Source organism: Cavia porcellus, unplaced genomic scaffold (assembly GCF_034190915.1).
Source record: "Cavia porcellus strain 051 isolate PalLab524CR breed Dunkin Hartley unplaced genomic scaffold, mCavPor4.1 scaffold_8, whole genome shotgun sequence".
Lineage (NCBI taxonomy): Eukaryota > Metazoa > Chordata > Mammalia > Rodentia > Caviidae > Cavia > Cavia porcellus.
In genome coordinates this window covers 69,990,748-70,014,910 of record NW_026947491.1, presented here as the reverse complement: position 1 = coordinate 70,014,910, position 24,163 = coordinate 69,990,748, and the positions used below count along the sequence as shown (strand labels likewise).

The following is a 24,163-nucleotide window of genomic DNA, read 5'->3' as shown; positions in this document are numbered from 1 at the left end:
TATGGACAGTATCTAAATTTGTGGTTATGTAAAAGGATGGCGGTGTCATTTACTTAAGCAAAGAACACCAAGACAAAAAGTGCAGAGAAAGAAGATGTCAAATGCAAATATGTAGATGTTGGGTTTGTAGTACCAGACAGACATCAGAAAGTATCCAGGAGAAGTTCTGGGTGACCAGATGGACAGGTGTACATCTCAGAAGCTGATATAAGCCTAGAGCTATAGATTTAACAGTTATGAACACAAGAATGGTAATCATAGCTAGAAGACTAGATAACTTGTTACAGAATTTTAGATAGAATGTATAGAATGAAAGTTTCAGGATCAGAATAGTAGAAGCTTAACACATCCATAATTAAATCAATGAAAAAGAAGGAACAACAAAAACAACTTCAATAAAAACAAAGAAGCAAACAAATCATTTGAAAGAGATTTCAAAGTATTATAAGGAGAAATGAGCAGATGATGTTCTGACTATTAGAAAATAAATGTTTCAAGTAATAGAGATTGGACCTAAGTATTAAAGCAGTTTCCATAACTAACACAATGAGAATTTTAAGTGCTGTATTAGTCAACTGTCATACAAGTCACTGCTGATCCTGGATACTAGGAAATGGAGGTAACAATCCAGTGAGCTAAAAAGTGATTGCTTCAAATTTCTTAAGATGAATGCAATTATTATGTAGCACAAACATACATTTCTGATAAAAAAAAATGAAGAGCACTAAAGACACTGATATTCCAAAGTAGTTTTGCATATCTGACAGACCACTTAAGATTTAGGAAAATAATTTTAAACTGGGAAACAGTTGAGCATATTTAATGCTACTGAAAAGAGCCAATATATGAATAAGAAGAACACATGTAAAAGAATGATGACAATAGTGAGCATCTCTTCAGTGGAGAACCAAGTGATAAGGATGATATCAAAAGTTTCACTATTGAAAATTTCAAAATCATGATGATGAAAAGAAGGTCAAATGTTAGCCTGCCTCCTTACTTTTAAATTACCTGTAAGAAATTACCTTTGTATTGACCACATCCAGGAGAAATTGCTTCCCATGTTCACTTGTTGGGATATTTGCCTATTGGCTGTTTAATTTTATATACAGATCTGGATTATCGTAATCATTACTGGCCCTGATTTGCTTGATGTCAGAATGCATGTATTAATCAATCAGCTCTCCTACATCTATGGGGAGGAATGTGTGTAAGACTATAGAAATGAATATGTTAAGGTTTATTTTAAAATTATTTGATAATGAAGCTTATTATTCTCAAAGTTAGACTTCGGATCACATTAATTCCACCTTGCTGATTTGAAAAGGCCACTGAATAGCGCGCTTTCCTCTAACCATAAATAGTAACTAGTAAAAAAAGATGCTTATTCTATTGGATGAAAAATGGCAATATTTCTAAACATACCTTTGGGAGGGTGGTCCGGACCGTTCAGTGCTCCCTGAATAGCAGCCTGGGCAGCAGAATTCTGGGCCTTCAGCATTTCAATGGTTTCTCTTAGCTCTATAAGTTCTGATTCCTGTGGAATAAACAGTTTGGAAGGTTTAATGTCTGGAGAGAAAAATAAAATGGGTTCAATTTTACATTGTGTCAACATCCTGGGAGATTTGGATGCGTGGCTGACCTTGTTACAATTTACATATCAACTCCTTTCTTTGCTAAACGAAAATTTTAAGAAGTGTTTTCATTAGTAATAGTCCTATAAAAGTGTTGCAATCTTTAAACCTTTAAAAGGGTGACATTCAAGCTGACCAACAGAAAACAAAGTGAGATATCACAGCATTCATTTTAGATACCAAACTTGTAATATTACCTGTGATTACATTAGATATTTAGATATTGCCATTACATCATTGTATTTTATTTATTTACTGTCAACTGGAAAGTGAGTTTTTGTCAAATGATTGATTTTTAGATTTTGTGTAACATATTTTTCATTTGGTAATTCTTTGCCAAGTAAATAACCTGAAGCTCATCCCTAACTCACTTCTATTAAATGACATTTTACTAAATTTCTGTTGGCATATTGGGGTCGTCTTAGATCCTAAAGCTTTTCATCCAGTAAAATTCCTAGCATCAGGACCCAGCTTAACTAAAACAAACAATGGGGGATACCCTTTCATAAACAATATTTTGTACACAATTCTTAAACAACAAATTCCCAATGTAGTTTACAAATCCATTTTTTGAATAAAATGTATGTTTCTTACTGACATTGGGATAATTTAATGTTATATTCTAATACAAATCACTAATTCATTTTATCTTTCTCAGCTAAGTAAGTGAGTTACTGGATTAGAAATTACTTATTATGAGGAAGATAAGATAGCTGGAGAATAAAAGAAAAAGGAAAGGAAATGTGTAGGTAGCACAGACAACATTTCCATCAGAGATTCAAACACAAGGGTATCTTTCTTGATGGTGATGCAGTCTTAAAAATTAGACTTCTCTCAGCCTCTTAGAGGAAGAGGTCCTTAGTAATGTGCCTGTCATTCATACTTTTCTCTAGCAGCTTCAGCAGAAAGTCAAATCATCAGGCTTGGACTCTTTATCCCTTTGGTGAATAGTTTACTGGTATTTAATATATCTCAGGATACAAGGAAGAAAAGATAAAGATTTTCTTTGCATGAAAATCTTGGATGCCTGGTGACTGTTCTAACCTTGGATAGTTAATAAAAGATAGACAATGCTAATTTAAATGATATGCAAGTTTGGGAGAGTTACTTGGCACCTCATATATTTATTTTCATTGGATCCCTGACAAGTGAGCAGCTAGATTTTAAAAACAAATTAATTCTTTTCATAGACTTTTAACACTTTATAAATCAAAGAACCTTTACTGACAAATTAATAGTAATTTCTTGAATTTATATGTAGATCATCAAATACTTGACTATAATCCATTATCATTTATTTGTCATAGAGGAAAAATCTGGTATTTATGGAAAACTTTCCGGCTCAATTCATTAATTTCTTTTTTCTGACTTCTATATTCTGACCCTTGCTCAACTGGCAATGGGTAAGCTTATCAAAATTGAATATATTATACACTTAAAATTAACTCCCCAAGAGGTAAAATATTTACTGGAAATTCATTCTGATTTTGTAACAAGTTTATTTAAAAAGAACACCCATGGTGCATAATTAATGAGCCAGATAACTTGAATATTAACATTATAATATAAATACTAGGTTGCATGTTGTTTTTATTAAAAAAAGATTTTCAACCATGAATTTAAGATTAATGATGTTCATAATGTAGGTTAAAAGTATGCTAAAGTAATTGGTTATAGTTTCAAAGGAACAAAATGGAAATGAGATTTTATGCAAGTGTCTAAAATTTGAGCTTAATTTTTATCAGCTGACTTATTTCAGTGTAAGGATTACACTTAAATCTTTCTAGAGAAATCTCTTCTAAAAACTGTTTTTTAAATGATTTAAAGTAGAATGTTCAGGGAATTTTTAAAAAGGATATTGTGTTGATATATACTAGAAACATCACTCTGTAAAATTAAAGACTGCTTTGAAAACAAAAAGATATTAACAGGTTAGTTTTTACATAGTATGGATCAGCAAACCCAAGTAATTCTATAAGCTAGCATGTAACTTGGAAAAAATTGCCTCCGTGAAAAGACCTACTTTAGGTGAACTTTATAACTATAATCAAGTACCTACAGACTTAAGTAAAAGGAAAGCTAAATTTTATATAGATTGATATAATCTGTTTAAAACGACATTAGTTTTCCCCAAATCTAAAATCCCTTCTTATGTCAGTTAATGAGATCCACTTCCACCTTCTCATGCATGCTGCAACTGCCTCTTTTCTTTGAAACATTTCATGCCTTTTGCTTTTAATATTCTTCCTACCCCTCACAGGTGACTCTGAAGTGTCTCCACACTTAGCTGTTTTTCTGACAGAAAAATAATAAAGTTCCCTTCTCTCAGATCCTCTACATATTTGGTTTGCTTAGTTGTTGGAAAATATGTTTCTTCGTGTGATTTATGACCTCACCAAATGATGGAATGATTTTGTTGAAATGTTCTGGTCTACATTCTGCCATTCTATTTTCCCATTAAAGAATAACATGAAACTTTAACTTTATGGCATAGTGTTTTGTTTTTTATAAGACAGTGGTCAAGAGGGAGTATAGTGCCATATGAAAACACTGAAACTTTTATTACTTATTAAAAATAGAGAGTCTCAATGTGGTTATGTAAGTAGAAAGTTTAGATGGCAATAAAGTCAGTCTGGCCTTGCTTTCTTTCTCAATATTATTATAGAGATAACATCAGAGATTTTATATAAAAATGCGACTGGGATATAGACACTTTTTCAGTCGTTTGTCAGTTTTGTTTCTCAGTTTCACAACTATAGCTAGTTGTTCACATTTATTTTTTAAACATATTTCTTCAAAGGTTTCTGCAAATTGTAATGTTGGAAATTGTAATGTTGCTTTCAAACAAAATTATGTATTATTTTTTGCTCTTTGGTGGAAGTTTGGATAATGACTATGATTACATGTGAGTTTTAGATGTAAATTACAACAAAATCCTTAGGTAATCTGAGATATTTTCATATGATCTCTTTTGAAAGCAAATGAGAAAGCATTTAAGTTTTTAGAATCAATTAAAACTTCAGAGAAAATTATAGGAAATATATCATCAAAGTATGATTTTGTAGGTTCCCTCTCCAATTTAGTAGTTTCCAATTTCCTATAATCATCATTTAGATACCAAAGGACTAGGGGAATCTGTAAAAAGCTTTGGGAATAACATGAGCAAAAATTATTTTCTTTATACTTCTCATCTCCTCCCCTGAACCATTCAGGATAATAATGGCCCAACTCCAATTGACCTGGTACGATCCAGTTTTACATTAAGTTTTTTTTATATAAAGAATCCAAATGGAATAAATACCTCCTTGAATAATTTTTACATGTTTCTGAAGAAAATAAGGTATATCATAGTGAAATGCTTCTAAATGAAATAACCAAATAACATCTCAGAAAACAAGTCCAATTAAGGTTAATTGGTGGTGTTTCCAACCTAAGTTTCTAATTATCTCCTACCTTTTTCAAATTACTTCCTGATAAAGGCCTGTTTGGCTCTCCCCCAAATTTTATTGAACTGTGTTGACATTTTAGGTAAGGCTCTCACATTTTTCCACAAAATATACTTTCACTTCGTCCCACTAATAGGCAGTTAATCTGACTTTATGGAACTAAATTTCCCAAACCATATTCTTCTCTTTTAGCCTTTTCTTTGTATTTATTTTGAAGTCTTGTGTATTTTTTTACTGAAATCAACTGGCTGTTTCTATTACATTTAGGTTCAGATAAGCAAATTTCACCAACTCCCAATAGAAAAAAGTAATTTAAAATTAGGTATTCATGTTTTCTTGTACTCTAAAAAATTAACATATTGTCTGACCCTAGGTATTTATTTAAAAAAAAAAAAACACCTCCAGATGACAAATACTTTAAAATAGGATGAGTTAAATACCAAATATATTCTAATTTTTCCATCTTGATATGTCCAGGGACCTTATTTGAATATATTCAGGATTCTAAATTCCTAAATGAGTATAATCTTTCTAAATTTGAAAACAAGGATTTGCAGTAGTTCTGTAAAAACTTCTTCCATAAAATATATTTGCAGAATTCTTGCCATTTTAATGACCTGTATCAGAGTCTTTCTCAAATGGCATTCTTTGAGAAAATTAATCCCTGCATATAGTGCTCTGAGTGACGTTTCCCATAATTTTCCTCCTTGCTGCTTGTGCTCAGGCTGCTCCTTCTTCTGTGAAATAAATTCCTGTATTTCCTCTGAATTAATTCTCTTCATCCTCCAAAAGCCACAGAGCTCCTCTCTATCACCTCTATTCTGGAACCAGCACGAAGATGCACTGGTTCCCTTTGAGAAGCTTGTGACTTTGTATTGTCGTGTTTCTAATGGCAAAATAAAATTTCTGTTAGTTGACTTATTCACTCACATCTTTTCTTTAAAATGTTGTAAGTACATAACAGCAGTATTCTGGCACACAAATTCAGGAAAAGAATCACTGCTATTTGCCAAATAGAAACAAGGAAAACTGTTAGTACAATATTCAAGGGAGGGATTTTGTTGCATGAGTCAAACTAAAATTTGGGAATTATTACAAGTAATTAATCCCATATGATGACTGAAAAATCATTCTTTGGAGACAGAAGACAAGGACTGGAGTGGTAGTTTAGTTTATCTATTTCACAAGCCAAACACGTATAGCCAACACGTCTTTGTTTCTTCATGTGTTGGCTTTCTATCCAACTTCCCAATGAACTCATTCTGTTTTGCTTTTTTTCAGTGGTGGTTATCTTCATCTGAAATATAATATCTCTAATCTATTTTTATCAGTACCTGTACTAGAATTCAAATTCCATGTGGAATATATATAAATATAAATAATAAATATATAATAAATAATAAATATATAAATATAAATAAATATTTATATATATAAAACAAATCATGTGCAATACCATATATACATGCATATTTTTATATGTGAATATTTTCATATATAAGGATCATAAAATTTATGAGATATATATGTATATATAATGTGTCATATATAAGTTATTGGGAATACATGGAAATATTTCTCATAAAGTTTATGTTCTAGAAAATATCTATATGTATAGATAACACATACAGATACGAAAATAAATGCATACCTCATGTACTTATTTTTTCAGCCTATAATGTTTCCTTCTTATAATCAGAAGATCAGCATATATTTGATGAATGATCAAATGGGCAAATAAACTATAGACCTCTAGGAACAGAGTTTATAAACCTCTATTCTATGGTCCCCAGGCTTTTTCTCAGGATTGCTGGATCAACAAAGAATAATATGCTCTTTTATGTCAGCTCTTAGAAGAAATGTCTTTGCTGAAATATGATTAAATGTTATGCCCTCAGCTTTTAGAGAAATGTCTATCTGAGCAATGAATTTGTCTTTTCTTATTCCCTGACCCCAATTTAAGAACCTCTGCAGTAAATTTGTCCTTGAATTTCGGGCCAAAAAGTTTGTCTCTTCAATCTAAATTATACTCTTCAGGTTAGAAAATGAGAACAAAAGACAACAAGTGATCTCTTTTTGTGCCTTAGTGTTCCTGATACTTGACTCGGCTCACTGCTTTGTGATAGTAATTATCCAGGTTCATGTATTTTACTGTATACATTCATCTCTCCTTTCTTTTTAGATTCTGCCACTGAATCTTTCCATAATATATTGCAATTAATTTTTTCATCTGTGTTTTTATTAGAATCTGTCACTGAATTATGCCATAATATATTGTAATTAAGTTTTTCATCTGCTGTTTTTTGTTAGATTCTGTCACTGCATTATGCCATAAAATATTGCAACTAATTTTATAGGCTTTTTAAAACCACTTTGGAAAAAGTAAATTTATAACTCTTAGCTTAATAAACTAGTTACCAGCGTTATGCTGTATATATACGTTGCAACTAGAATGATTTTATTTTTGGTTAAAAGATAATCAAGGCAATTTGAAGTATCTTAATATCTTTTAGGGAAACATCACAATTCTGGCAATGCTATTTTAAAGTTATATAAATATAAAACAAGAGCATGTAGTTATAAAATTCTTTGTATTATTGAAATATTATTAAATATTGTATACTTATAGGCATTATAAATTAACATGCTTGTACTTACAAATGTAAGTTGAAGGATCTATGGGGGATGGCAATGTTTTTTATTAAGTTTAATTTCTTAAAGATATTAAACTTGAATATTAATCTTTATTTCCAGCAATAGGCCTTCCATGATGATTTGATTTATCTTATTTTAGGAAAAAATGTGAGAAATATAAATGAAACATTCCTGGATGGCACGCTACATGTAACATAATTATGTTATCTCACTTTCTATGTCTATAATGTTATTAACATACTTTTATAATGCTTAGTTTGAGTTACAAAAGGTGAGATATACTTGCTCAGCATCAGACAGCTCTCAAAAAATAGTCAGTGTTCACATTCAAGATTACTGGGTTCCAGTGTGCATATTTTTTTTTCCATCTGGCTGCCCTAAATGGACTTGCAATTCTGTTTTTCTCATAAGTGCTTTAAAGCATGAAGTAATAAACTAGCCTTCTCCCTTTCCTCAACAAAAGAAAAATAAACTCATAAGTTCAAAAGGAGTTTTTAGTCATGCTTCTCAAAAAGAATGGACAGTATTTTCCCATGGGTAGAAGAAATCTGTGAAGTAGAAGAATTCTAAAGCACCATTTGCCAATTACATCTAGAAATTATAAGATATTAGATTTTATCTTTTAATTGGATTAAGTTTTTAAAGCTTTCATAAACTTACAAACTTGGTAATGTATGCTAATTTTGTAGTGCAAGTGACATACCTTACAAATGTTAATGGCATACAAACCATCACTAGAACAGAATATATTATTTCCTAACATTTTAGATTGTGGCTCTCTTTGGGAATTAAGCTAGCACAATGGTTGCCTTCACACTTTATATATATATATATATATATATATATATATATATATATATATAACTTTATATAACTGTTTCCATACATTTCAGAGGCTGCACCTGCCTGAAAATCCAAAGAAGACACAGGGCCAACAGCAGAGAAGACAGTTAACTGGTATTTATAGGGAAAGCAACTAGACTTTTTGGGGAGCATCACCTTCTTATTAAAGCACCCTTTGTGAACTTAATCTTGTCTTTTCAGTATCCATTATCCACACCATAGAATTCTTAATATTTATATTCAAGTTCTTTGTATAACTTAATATTATTTCAAAGGCAGAATTCACAAATGCCAGCTATTTCTTATGACTCCCAAACTGCACAGGACGAGTCATGCATTCTCTGACTGAAAGTCCCTTATTTGATAGAGTATTAACATTTATCCCAGACAAGCTTTTTGAGTATTGCAGCCTACTTTTTAGAGGGTGTATAAGCCATGTGTTTGTGAACATTTTCATTAATGTATAATTCTTGTCGACGATAACAGTTTGTTATACAGAATGCTCTCTCTTATACAATTGTTTCTGCTTCTTAACATTTGGTATTCTTTTAATAGTTTCAGTCAGAAGCAAAATAATGACTACAAAGAAAGAACTTTGCATTCACATATGGATTAATCTGATCATGTCTGTAATTTAAAATGTGAAAACAAAGGCATTATCTTGCTGTCCTGATTGGTACAGAACGGATCCTTTGTAGTATTATATTTCAGGAGATATACTGTGGCTATTATCTAAGTGCTCTATGAAATGTGCTTTCTCCTTTCAACCTTCAGTGGCAATACTTAAACATACCTTTTGTTCTGCTGTCATTGTTAGACTTTGCAATCGGCCAGTCATATTTCCTAAACTTTTTTCAAAAGCTGCTACGAGGTGAGCCTGTGAAGAAAATGGAAGAAACACTGTTAAAATGTCAGCATTTTCTGTGGGTAGACAAAAACCCCTCATTTTACAAAATGCTTAAATCCAGGCATTTTAACTTCTTAAATGCTATGAGTACCCTGGCTAGCTCTCAATGGTGAGTCCCTTTTAACACAAATCTTCACTTTTACTTCTAAACTTTGGCTTCTTAAAGTGAGTGTTTCAGTAGCTTGACATTTGATATTAGCTCAGCTTGCAGAAGGGTATGATATTTTGCAAATAATAACACCTTCTGACTCGTACATCACGCAGGGATTTGACACCCAAAATACTGAATAAAGTTCTGAGCTGCCAAGTTTTGAGAAGAAAGCCCAAAAGGAGGTCAGCGAAATAGTCAATGGACAAATGTTCCTCATTTTTAGACTTGCGTGATGACCTTTGAAGATATTGTTAGCTCCTCTATTGTAATAGTGCTCTCCTTCAAGTGTCAGACATCTGCTGACAGCTTTAACATTATCTTTCCTCCTTCTCTACTTACAAAGGCCTGAATGGAAAAAGAGTTGTCTTTACCTTCCAAACTTGTTAATAAAAGAACTTTATTTCCTACTTCTTTATTCCCTTCAACTAAGGAAGCATAAGGAGACCAGCCAGAGATAATATTCAGCCATATTTTATTTAAAATTAAGATTTTATAGATTTTCAGTTTTATTTTAAATTTCAAAGAATTGTATCATAATACAGACCCACATGTCTTATGATTAAGAAGTATCCGAAGGTCTTACTGTAACTCTACAATGGACCAGTTTCCATCTATCTCTCATGTGCAACAGCTTGAACCAAGAGTAGCAAGTGTGAACAGTTGTTTCAGTGTCTATCCACAGCTCAAGGAATAATGTCAGGTACATTATCTCAAACTGACAGAGCTCCATTGTACCCCTGAAATCATCTAATGATTGGCTATTTTACAACCAAAATGTATAATACACTATATATGGGAAAAATTTGGAAATCCTTGGAAAAAATTAATATTGCTAGGGAAGGGTATACCACGACTCCACTAAGATGTATCCCTCTAGCTGCAGCAGACCTGAGAGAGTGAGGTGTCTACTATTAAAAGGATCTCGAGTCCTCAGAATTAGGACTCTGGATGTTTAATGCATTACTGGATAACAATTAGAATGTAGAAGCATTTTCATTAGCATCAGGACACAAAGGTGTCTGCTCTTAGCTCAAAACTCATTTTTCCCTGCACTTCTTTATATGATATTATAATGCAAAGAAAAATAACTTGTAGAGAACACTTTTACTGGACTCCAACTCCAAGTCTTCAGTACCACGCGCTAACTTGTGTTCTGTTATATTCACTACTGCATTCCACCCTGTCAATTTCTCCCCTTTCTGTCTCTCTTCTTTCTTTCTTTCTCCTTCTGTCTTTTACTTCTCTCTCTACATATCTTGGGTACTGAATCTTCATCCACCCCCACACCAATGTAACCTTGCAAATTAAACACTGAGGTTTGTTAACAGATTTAATTAAATAGCTACTACTCTAAAGGAAGAATGACATCTCATAGTTAAAAGATATTTCAATGGCATGGAAAGACATTACATCAATCTTGATATGCTTAGACGTTAGCAAAGGCTGCATCTTATTTTTGCTTATATATTGACCATTTTATGATTGTGAAAAACATATTAAAAATTAACAAACGAAAATATGCACTTCACTAATTTATCATACAATAAATATTCAAGTACTCATCAGCCAAATCAATAAATACGGAATTTCCAGATTGCCCTTGTCCTTTGCCAAAGACAACTAGGATTGTAATATTTATGTTAACTACAGTTTTGCTTTTCCTGATAGTTTTGCAGTTAAATTTGAATTCCTAAACACTTGACTGCATTTTAGCTTGCCAAGTACCCCAGTGCAATTATATGGCATGAGTCTTTGGTAACTACTTTATTTTGCTTAACATTGCTCTTCATAGTCATCTGCGTAGTGTGCAGCAGGGGTTAGTCGTGCTGTAAGTCATCCATCCATGTGAATTCTCAATATTTGTCTATTATGGGTATTTGCAGTGATTTGCCTTTAGGCTCTTGGAAATAATTCAACTGTGATCATAAAAAGGATACTAAAACCTAACATTGCTTGCTTTATTTTGAAATCAAGAAATATGTAGAAGAAACTCTAGTAAATTCTAGAACTTATTATTTATAAACTAAATAGAAGATTCTATTTAATGTTGTAAATTTTTATGTCAGCAACATTTAAAGTACCATGAGTCCTCCAATATATACACTTGAAAAAAATCACTCTGATTCAGTTATCAATTTTTTATTAAATTTTGATAAGAAACAGTAATATAGCAAATAAGTCAGGACTAAAAACAATATGCTACATAAATTATATTGTTTACATTTTATAGCTTTATGTAGCCAGAAAATAACAAAATATTTACCATTACAGTAGCAGTTTCTAATGTTGAAAAAATTTTCCCTTTAATTATTGACTTTAAAATATATTCTAAATAACATTTTAATTTGAGTCATGCTGTTTTCAATAAAAAGTATATTAAAATTACATTAGTGAATTATTGCTTTAGATTTATGTCACTTCTGCTTAGATTATCATATTAATTTTGTTACTTTGGAATTGACAAATGATAAATTTCTTAGCAAATGTAATTAATGAAAAAGAACTAAATGAGGGAAATTTTCCCACTAACAGTGATCTTTACCATCATAATGAATCGAAGAAAATAAAAATGATTAAACTGTGTGATAATATGCCTTATGTAAAAAAATTTGTAAAAATAACTTAAAAACTATGAATTTTCAGGATAATTATTAATCATATGTTACTTGGTTTTAACTTTTCAGCAGTTGCATAAAAATCAAAACAAATTATATATTAAATATTTCCTGAGCTGTGTTAGATGAAGTCGGTCAAGGATACAAAATAGATAAACTAACATTAGAGAAATATATTTTTAATGCAAACTGGTTTTCGTCATGGAAACATAATATAAGTTGAATAGTTTTATAGAAAAATTTTTCTGATAAACAGTAACATGAAATTTGATTATATGTAATGTCTTCATTACATTTTTTCATTCACAGTGGGACTATCTATCAAATGTGTATCTTTCTAGCAGTATCCTAACAGAGCTAAGTGAAGCTGCATAAGTTAAAGTACTTAAGATGGTTATTTTACTACATGCAAGATTTTACATTTGATAACTATTAGTTAGATGAACTATGAACAATTATGAAAGGTTTCATATTTCTTTTATCTTATATCAAATTGTCCCGTCAGTGTTTGTCATTGTTAATGTGGACAAAATAGTTTCACATTAGAAGAAATGCAGAAAACCAAAAGTAATTGCCAGCTTACATAAAAACACTAAATAGAGCAAAGAAGTAGGACACAGTCTCAAAAAAAAATAATACCCCAGAGGTTTGCAGAGAAAAAACAGTTGCAGAAAAAACAGTACCTTTTATTTTGTTACATATTCATTCAATAAAAGATTTGAAAAATGTTAGTAATAACTAGCCTTAGTCCAATTTCCATTTACAAAGGCCAAGGTTTGTAAACAAACTATACTGGAAAGCAAACAAATGTCTTCTACCTGATTTAGTTGTGTGAAGGCGTGGGTGAGAGCCAAGGGAGCCTGGCTTGCAGCAATGATGTCCCTGTGCATGCCTGCAATATAGGTCTTCTGTTTTCTTGCTACTTGTTAGAGGTGGGTACTGATCAGGGCAAGTCAGGCAACAGAATTCAGCACAATACACTTTCTTTTTCCTATGGGCGTCCTAGTAGGATCACTTTATCCACTTCTTTCCAGTGCAACTCCACAAAGAGGAGGAAAGGCTCAGGGCATGGTCTACTGACTAAACCTTTACTCTGTCATTCATATGAGAAGTGAGCTCATTGAATATCTTTCTGCTCTACAAATGCTCCTTTTAACAAGGGAGGAAAAAAGCATTTTGCTCAAATTTAAAAATTAAAACGGTTAAAGTTCAAAGCTACCAAATATAAGGAACATACAAAATACAAAATATTTCCTAGTTAAGGAACGTCATTAAGTCCTAATAATTACTATTACAAAAATACGAACAGATATTGAAAATTATTATTAAACTAAAAATAATTAATATTTTCCAAATAAAGTCATTGAAATGTGTCCTTCTGTATCATATCTATCACATTTCTAAACAACAAATGTTACTATAGAGATCACACATTTAAACAATCTGTAAAACTTATTTCTAGTCTAAACAAATTAATAACGAATTGCTTGGCTAGTTCAGAAGCAATGTGATATTTTCTCTCTTTTTCTTTTGCTTGTTTGCTTTCTTTCTTTCTTTCTTTTTTTTTTCTTTTTTTTTTTTTTTGTGCCAGGAATTGAACTCACAGCCTTGTGCTTGCCAGACTGGCACTGCACTGCTGAGCTATATCTTCGGCCCTTTCAATGTGAAATTCTAGACTTATTTTTATGTCCAGTTAGAAATTATAAATTAAAACTATGTATATTCTTGGTTTGGAGCACATCATGGGATTTAAGTCCTTCCCAGTATGAATAAAGATCTGGGTTTGACCCCCAGTGTCAAAAAAAAAAAAAAAAAAAAAAAAAATGCAAGAAACCTTGACTTATTTTGAAAAAAAAATCCTTTGCAAGATGATATTATTCAGATACTATGGTTAATTTATTTTTATTTTGGGGGGGTCATTGTGTTTATTAATTTACTAAAAATTCTAAAATGACTATTTAAAATATGATTTCAATTCTAAGAAAGTGAAACTGCGTGGTTGTATTGAGGTGGTTCTATCATACTGATTCAAAATCTTAGATTTTATTTGTTGGAGTAAAACAACATATTTAGACCATATAATTAGTTTAAGAAGTGCTTTTCTCTATCGGAGAGAAATGCACAGTGGAAATGACAAATTTTTGAAAGATGGCAATTTTGTACAACCTAGACTCATTTTTGTAATGCTTGAGGCAATTCACCAAATCCTTTTCCTGTCTTAATAATGTGGGCCGTTCCACATAGCATCCCCACAACAGCAAAAAAATGAAAATGAGACTGGAATGGATGAGATTATTTGTAAAGGGTACTTTGGTGTTTTGTTTTGTTTTTGAAGAGAATAAAATAAAACAAAATTAAACAGAATAGAGTCAATCAAAACAAAACAATGAACATGGTCCATATCTTCAAAGCAAGATAAAAGGAAATCAATAATGGCTACCATAATGCCTCTTGTTATCTTCAAAATAACTGCCCGTACTGACAGGCATAATAAAATCAAACAAAATAGTAAAGAATAAAATCAATAGAAACAAAACAATGGAAGCAATACTTCAAAACAAGATAATAGTAAGAAACAGTGGCTACCATGATGCCTCTCATTATCTTCAAAGTAGTTGCCTAAACCATCAGACATGATACAATCAAACAAAGAAGTAGAATAAAATCAATCAAAATAAAATAATGAAAGCAATATAGGGCTTCAAAACAATAGGAAGTCAAAAATGGCTGCCATATTTTGCTATCTTTGAAACAGCTGTCCATACCATCAAATATAATAAAATTAGACAAACAAAATAAAATGAAACTAAACAGAACAATGAAAACAATATGGGTTTCAAATCATCATAATAGATTAACAATAGCCACTAAAATTCTTTTAGACACATCCTCCTCTTTTACGTTCACAGGACATATCGTGCATTTTGGATTCCACTAACTCCTTTAGTTTTTTACACTAGGGAGACACCATGATATTCACCCATGAGCATGATCTCAGGTTGTATCCATTTACCTACAAGAGCCCCAAGAATGTCCTTCAGTATTCTTTGTAAGGTTGATTTGTTATTCCTTCAGTTGTTTGTCACGGAAGTATATTAGTTCTCCAGTGATTTTGAAAAATGGTTTTGAAGGGTGTATCGGTCTGGACTAGAAGTTGTTTTCTTTCAGGACTTGAAATATTTCACTCCAACTTCTTGACTTGAAGTCTATTGTGATTCTGATGGGTTTTTCTTTATAGGTGGTCTGTTTCTTTTCTCTAACATCTTTTAATATTCTGTTCTTATGTTGAATTTCTGGGACCTTGATTATTGTATGTCTGGGTGTAGATTTATTTTGGTTATGGCTAGCTGGAATTCTATATGCCTCACTTATCTGAATGACACTTTCTTTTTCCATACTTGGGAAGGTTCCTGTTATTATTTCTTTAAATAGACTTTTAATGTGATTTGTGTTGACCCCTGCTTTTTCACTCATATCTACTATTCTTACATTATGTTTCTTTGGGTTGTCTTGTAGCCTTTGAATTGTTACTTCCTGGTTCCTTATTATTTTTAAGAGACCTTTCCTTTCAGGATCACAAGTTGCAAATCTTCAAGGTCTGAAAGTCTATCTTCAGTTTTTTTCAAGTAGTTTGCCAGCTTTCAATGGAGTTTTTAATTTTCTGGATATCTCTTTGAATTTGTTTCATGTATTCTAAATATTTTTTATATTGTTCATTCAAGGTTTTCCTCATTTTACTATGCTCTTCTATTTTTTTAATCTATGTCTCCCTTGGAGATGCTTAGCAATTCTTTTATTGTGTTTTTCATTTCTTCTTTTAACTGAGATTGTATTTCAGTTCTAATTTCTTTTATAGCCTCATTAAATTGTTTCTTTACTTCAGTTATCATCACTTCAGAAATTTCAGGTGTGTGACTCCTGAGATCTTTTGTGTTTACATCTCCTGGACCAGCTCTGCTTGAGTTGGAGGCCAGAGGCTGCCTTTTGTTTTTTCTTATTGCCATATTCTGGGGTTCTTCTGGACAAGTGAGTAGTGGCCTCCTAGGCATTTCCCACATTGGCTACAATTTTTCTGAAGCGAGACTGTTTGGTTCTTCTAGCAAGTGCTGGCTATGGGTATGTGATTGTGGCCATTGGGTGCACTGGTATAGGGCTGTCTGCTGCTTTTCCCATTCTGTGCTGGCTCCCTGATGGCTGCTGGAGTGCATACAGGAGCAGGGTTGGCACCTGCCTGTGTTCAATGGCAGAGATTCTCCACTTTGGCCTCTGGAATGTGCATAAGTGTGGGGACAGCTGCCACCTCCAAACTGAGCTGGCTACCTGCAGAGAACCTCCACATTGTCCCCTGGAATGTACACAGAGGCAGGGCTCAGTCCAAGCAATTTCCACAAGTCTGTACCTGCCTAGGAGCTACTAGAGGAAGCTGGCAGCATTTTGGTTCTGGGCTTATCGTGCCCTACTCCAAATGACTCCCAACCAATCATTCTCTCCTCCGGAGGACTGAGTCCTCTGCACTCACCACTAACCAGTGCAATCCTCTGCATCTGCTGCTTGCCTCCACCACCTTGTCACTTTGCAGAGGTCTCCGGGGCTGCCAGCTGCCACTGTCGCAATGACCATGCATCCCCAGATTACAACAGCTCCTCTTGCAGGGTGAATCTGGCTCTGGGCGAAGGCAAAGTCAGCTACTGCCTTCTTCTATGCTTTAGTTTTTCTTTTTACTCTTTCTGTGGGCTTCAGTTCTTACTTTAGATTCTTCCTAGGTCCAGGGGACCCACATCCTTCCTTCTTGTCTCCTCCACATGCTGTATCCTAGCATCTGGACTATGTCTGCCAGAGAGGCTGTTTACTCTGCTGCATACTGTCCTACCATCTTTGGTATTTGGTCTTAATTTACTTTGTGTATGCATATAAAAATATATTCATATATTATACAGGGAACCAGATATTAACTCACATGAAAGAAGCAGAACACATTACGAATAATAGTTAAACAGTATTTCTTAGGAGTAAGGAAATATCCAGTACTGACTAACTCCCCTGATAGCTTATTATCATTTATAGTTATAAATCATATGACAAAATAAATGAATGAGTTAAATATGATTGAAGCTAATAAAATTATAAGCAGTGTAATATTTTTGAATGTTTTATGTTTCCTTAAAAATGCAAACATAAACATAACAATTCATGCCTTGAAGTTATTTATGATAATATTAAAATATTTAAAATAGTAATATTAAAATTGTTTTGTAATTATTTATACAAGTGTCCATTTATTATTATCAATAAATATTTAGCCTAAAAGTAAATTTTAATGAATTAGTTTGCTGACAAAGTAGACGATAATATACATCTTCATTACCCGAATCTTTTGACTTTCATCTTTTGACATTTTAGGCAAATACATTTATCTGATGGTAAAGGCTTTAACAATACATATTTCTACCCCCTCAAAAGCATTGTAACTGGTAAATTAAGGTTGAAATGCCTAGGAAACCAAACATTAGACATCCATTTTAAAACTGTAGTAGATTTACATTTTTAAATTTGAGATGGTTATATACTTACAAGATGCAAAGATAGTACTGAAGGTCCCTATAGTCTTTATTTAGTTTCTCACAACCTAATCTCACGCAGAGTGTCTGCCCCCAAGCCTTCCTTGGTATAAATCAATACTGTCCAGTGTGTTTCTGGCATTTACACTTCTGTCTGCTCAACAAATTCGGGAACCTTAACAAAAGTGTTTAATACTATCATACACATAGGCTATTGTATAAAATTAACTACAGCCTTGGAATTATCTCTTTAAAAGTTATTCTTAGAAATTTGTTTTCTTTACATTACTGTTAATTAATACTGTTGTCTTTACCTTAATACTGTTGTCTTTCAGAATTACCAACATAATTCCCTAACACCTGATCTTATTTTTAGGAATCTCCTAGCAATGTATATTTAAAAAGAAGAAGAAGAAGAGTCAATTTAAAACTAATATGATTTTCCCAAATTTGAAAGAATAAAATTACTTCAAATACAACACCAAAATGAATACGTTTGGAGGAAAATGACTTGTTCCTTGAGAATTTTGTTTTACAGAATACATTTTACTCTTTAGATGTTGCTCATGAAAATCATACGCTGCACCATGCACCTGTTCATTCTTGATGTGTTGCACTTTGTGTAGAAAACTGAAAATCTCCACAGAGGAGCAGAACGGTTGGGATGGTAAAGTGGAGAGCAGCCCAAAGCCTCACAGCAGAAGAGCAGACTCATGCTAAGCAGGGGCAGCAGGACATACGGCAAGATAGCAGGAGCTTCCTCACCCCTGGCTGCCGCTTCTTACACTATTGTTCCTTGGGAGTGGGCACAACGCCACACGTTTTCCTTTATTACTCTGTATCTACTCTGAGAACTCCCTCGCACAAGGAAAGCCAGTCAATAAATATTAATATAAGTGATGTCCTTTGTTGACAACATTTCTGATCTGTTTTGGTACCAGTAAAGTGTTTCATTTTAAACTGCTTTGAAAACTTGCCAAGGTTTTTTTAGAGAATTGCATCTCATCTACCATGTAGCATTGCTATCCAAACTTTGATCTAAGGTAATTTTTTAGACTTAATTTTATGCTTACCTAATTGTTCAATAAATGGAACTAGGAGAGGCAGGAAATACTAGCAACCCTTAGCCTGTTATGACTTGGGAGGAACTGTGGAGAGCAACAAAAATAAGAAACTAGAAAAGAAGTGAGTGTTTATAAAAGTTACTACTGTTTGAAATTCAGTGTGGTACTAAATACCATTTAAAAACATTTGACTACTCTTTTTTTTTTTTTTCACATTGTGACTACTCTTCAATTTAGATTTGAATTTCATTACTGAATAGGCAGAAAACCTGAACTCCATATGAGTCCTACTATTCGGTAACTTACGTTTGTATAATTTTGAACACTTAAGGTCTGTTAATAAAACTCTCCCATTCTACTACATTAAAACCTGTTCTGCTACATGTAAAAATCAAAGTCAACTTACATTTGCTGAAAGTTGAGATGTGAGAGTAGCAACTTTTTCTTGAGATGCAACCAGCTCTCTTCGCAGCTTATGGATTTGCTGAATGCAATTAAAAAAATCAATTCAATAGATAGATTAATAGCACTAAGAATTTAACCCAAGAAAGAAAGCACTATGTTTAGATTCTTTGGCCATGCCTGTTGCTAAACATAAGAGATGTGAACAGCAGCTAAACAACAGTGATCAAATGTCAATAAGGACACTGGCTAACTTCCCAGCCTGATATAAGCATTTTCTACAATACAATCTAAATATGTCATGCTGTTTGGAAGTGATTAAAATGCAAAATATTTACAAATATATGACAAAATTCTATGTTTATTTTTTTCTCAAGGAATTTCAATTCTTTAATATACCAAACCTTCTACTCCCCCCCAACATAAACAAGGATGCTATTGTTGAAGTTGGACTTTCAGAAAACTATCTCAGTTTGCAAAAGCATTGTGAACACAGTTCATTAACTGTATTTTTCCCGTCTCATAATAGATTTGGTGGAGAAGAAATGGTAGTCAACACTGAGAGAATTTTAAAAAGGAAAGGAACCTGCAGCTGCCAGCAAAAAAACTAGACATTTATACGATTTCACCAAATACTCTTCCATTTCATTTCTATTTTCTTTAAAATGGCATTCCTAGCCTCAGCTAACATTTGAGTTACATGCATGAGATGATAACTAAAAATACTTCTAGAAAGTAGAGCATCTGCTTTATTTTTAGACCGATATAGCTGAAAACGACATTCTCAAGTTAATATTCTCTATTACATGATTCTAATTCCATTAATTTATAAGCCAGAAATTGTAAAGTAATTTAAATTAAAAAAAAAATACCATGGCCCACTGAAAAGTAAAAATGATAAAATGATAAAAGAACAACTGGATACTATTATTTAGGCAAAGAGCAGTATCATTTCTCTACCTCAGTAGTTATGTTTGATATTAGAAACTTGGGTACATGCTGTGATATTAAAATAAAGCCAAGATTTTTAAAAATCAGATTTTCTCTTTAGTAATTATAAATTATATAATCAATATTTTTTCCGAGTTTTTGAACCTAGGGCAAATTTTACTTAAAAGTTGATGAAATAAGACTTCAAAGGAAAAGAGTTTTGTCTATTTTTTTTAACAAAAGATATAGCTAAGGCACTTAATTTTGCTTCAGTGTAAATCTATCAAAGAGTCATTACTCTTTGCATAAAGTCCTAATTGAAGTTTTCTCTCTCTCTTAGCCAGGTCCATTTTTATACAAAATTTTTTTTAATTTTCTATACAGGTTGCTGTTTGATTTGTACATGATTGCACTAAACAAATATTTGTGAATGTGTGTGATGAGAATATATACCGTCCAAGACATAAAAGACTCATCAAGGGTGATGAGGTCATGGCAAAAGGAGATGGGTTTGGATGCTGGCATCTATGTTATGGAGGCCTGGTGCCTCCCATCTAATTATTTTTAATCCTATGCAGATGATCTCACAGGGTGTGGAACAAAGATGGTAATGAAACAGAAACAATAGTGGCTTTTCTATTTTATACCTTATTCATTAATCAATATTTAATGAGACCAATCACTGCAGTCAATTCATGAGATGTTGAGCTAAGACCGAACAGAGAGTTTGTTGCTAACACTTTCCTTTCATTGCCTTTTAAGAAGCAATGCAATACCTAACACCGTTTCATTTATGGACTAGCTAGGCTCTGTCAGGAGTCCTGTAGTTATTCTATTATATCATAGAGCCCTCTGCTGGTAACAACACATATTTCATCAGAGATGAAAACTAAAATACTCAAATATTGCAATGTTACCTCTGAATGAGCCTTTTCTTCAGCCTGTAAAAGGTAAAAAAGAAACAGAATTTTAACTATAAAAATTGATGAAATCCATTATTACATTTCAATAAATTATATTTTAATATTCTTTGATCAAATATAGTAGTGTAAAGTGCACAAAAGTTTTCAACTATTATACTAACAACAGGATCCTATAGGTTTTAAAATGGGTATTACTGTGTATATATAAAAACAAAGTACTTTAAATATGTGTAACTTAATTCATGGACATATAATATGTTCTAAAGGAAAGACAGAATTAAAGACTAAGGCCTAGACCTTAACACACTGCTATGGAATTATGCTCCAAAAGTATGGGTCATAATAAATGAAATACTGCACATTTGCGTACAGAATGTAAAAAATGGACTCAATGAAATTATGTAAAACCTGTTAGCCAAGATTTAAGAGTAATAACTTTATTCTATGATTTGCATATTATAAAAATGCCAAATAAAGCTGGAGAAAAAAGTAACCTCTCTTGATAATGACAGAAAATAAAGGTTATTAGTTCCTACTTTCTTGTATTTTCCCAAATGATTATTAATTAAGTGTACTGGGCTATAAGTCAGCAAAACGCTAAAAGGTCAAGTGCGAAGGCAGTGATGAAAATGAATAGCCTTTGATTATGTAACTCTTGGAAATAGGTCTGGGTGGGAAGAAACTCCTGGGATGCTTTTGATGTAGTTACAGAAAACTGAGCTTTTTTCGTTGTCTTCATGCTGGGCTGTAAAATGTCAGAATATGAGGTCATGTACTATTACATTTGGGAAAAATCTTCATTTTGGAAAAAACTGGAGAACACCTGTGTCTGAAGAGCACAAGTGTGATCTCTCCTGTAACAGAATTGAAGCTGGAAAATAATCTCTGATACTCTTTATCTTCTTTGATATTTCCTTATTAATTGATGCAAAATAACTGAACCACTTTTTATGTCTTCTCTAGAATATATAGAATAAAGAATATAAATATCAGGCTATATTTTATGCACAAGCACTTTTCCTTATCCAAGTTTTATCTTTTTTATATTTCTCTAGCTTGAAAAAGTGTCATTTGTAATATGGTAATAAGATAACAAAATGGTTAACTGGGAGACTCTTAGCAGTCATTGTAAAATCTATGTTTAAAAGCAATGTTGACATACATTTTGAATATTTTACATCTTATTTTTAATTTTTAAAGTGATGATTTTATCTTTTATAATTCTAATAATTTCAGATTTCATGAATTGATTTTTGATTCAGAAGCAAGGAATTTCAAGTCAAAACTTTAATTACCTTAAACAATGAAAATGGCAAAGTTAACTCTGATAATTACTTTTCCCTGATTCTTGGTAAAGTTTTTGCCATTTTATTTGGTCCAAATTCTGTTTTTAGTTGTTATAGGATTATGTTAAATTAGTTATAGACTCAACAAATAATCCATATATTTGAAAAATAGATTTATTCTATTTAAAAAATAAGCATTCACATTTCTCATTAAAATAGCCATAAGTTACATATATTAAGAGGAAGCATAATTTTCATATATTGGTTAACATTAATTCTATATCTTTCTTTCTCACAGTTGATTTTTAATACTATCATATTTTAAAATCCTTATCTTTGCCCATTTTCTGAAGTTATCAATATAATATAGGTTGCTACAAAGTTGAAAAGTCAGATTATTACTATACTTCTTTTAGTGGTTTAGTATGGGATTAATGACATCATGATAGAATTTGATTACTTGTCATTTTTAATGTTAGCTTTGAATCAAAGCCAATATCCTGCAAGAGGTAAATAATATAAAATGCTTTTCCCAAATAAAGTTACGTCAGCTGATTCTGTATTCTGTAAGCCATTAAATGTTAATTTGCTTAGCACTCATGTTTATTAAGCAAAATATCCCTCATTTGGCATTATCTATGGTAAACAACACGTAAAGGGAATATACAATTAATCATGCTATTATTCTCAGGGGTCCACTATATATTAGTATCTACATTCAGAATGAGTCCAAGTCAAATACGGCAAAAGAAAAAGTACCTATATTATGGCCCAAAATTTAAATATCTAACAGAATCAGACTTGTGAAGAATGGAAAGGATTATAGGTATTAACAAAAAGAAAACCACGTAGTTTTGCTACTTTATCTTTGATTTTTCTAGGTTTAATAGAGATATTCTTAATACTCTTCAACTCATATTTCAGAGTTGGGGATATTTCTTAAAAGCTGGGTGTGGTGCCACAAGCCTGTAATCCCAGTATTCAGGAGGCTGAGGCAGGAAGATCATTGCTAGTTTGAGGCCAGTCTGGGCAACATAGTAAGTTCAAGGCCAGTCTGAATACATAGTGAGACCCTGTCTCAAAAAATGAAAAAAAAAAAAATTAAAGGACTATTTCTGTTTGTAGGAAAAGCAACAGCTTTTGACTCAAACTTAGTTTTAGTGTCAGAAAGACAGGAGGAGGAGTTGATGGCAGAAGCTGTGGTTTCCTTGAAAAGAAATACCAATGTCTACAGGGGACTGTAAACATGGAAGGCTTTTATCTCAGTGGGATTTCTAATCATTGCAGCTATAACAGTTGGCCTATTTATAGGTGCATATAGTCTCCTTAATTTTTCACACTTCCTTATTATACATTTCAGTTACACTTCTTGATTGTTTTTAATTAGCTTTATTGTTTGGATATCTCACTTCTATTTTTCTACAATAAAAAAATATATAGTGCTGCTTTTGATTTTGTTTTGGTTTTTGAGAAAGGGTCTCACTACGCAGTCCTGGCTGGTCTTGAACCCGGTACAAACCCAGGCTGGCCTCAAACTCCGGTTTTTTCTGCCTCAGAAAGAATGAACCCTGTTATACTGTATCTGACTTTTTGATTAACATGTATTAATTATATATATTAATGTGCTTCAGTGTGATATTTTCATACATGGGCACAGAAAGCATTTTTCAAATTGTTTATCCTTCTACAAATTTTACAAGCACTGTTTATTTCCCTATAAACCAGCACTATAAATTTAGTCAAATTAAA

General features: G+C 32.3%; 1 protein-coding gene across 8 annotated transcripts in view; it reads right to left on the bottom strand.

Moving 5' to 3' along the window:
- Positions 1–24,163, bottom strand: part of Nav3 (neuron navigator 3) — a 747,442-nt gene that overhangs the window by 42,039 nt on the left and 681,240 nt on the right. For all 8 annotated transcript variants that reach the window (XM_063255189.1, XM_063255188.1, XM_063255190.1 and 5 more), the window contains 4 exons: positions 21,123–21,146; positions 19,280–19,357; positions 9,372–9,455; positions 1,426–1,537 (listed from right to left, as the gene is read on the bottom strand). In XM_063255189.1, coding sequence (XP_063111259.1) covers positions 1,426–1,537; positions 9,372–9,455; positions 19,280–19,357; positions 21,123–21,146 — 298 coding nt within the window. The remainder of the gene's footprint in view (positions 1–1,425; positions 1,538–9,371; positions 9,456–19,279; positions 19,358–21,122; positions 21,147–24,163) is intronic.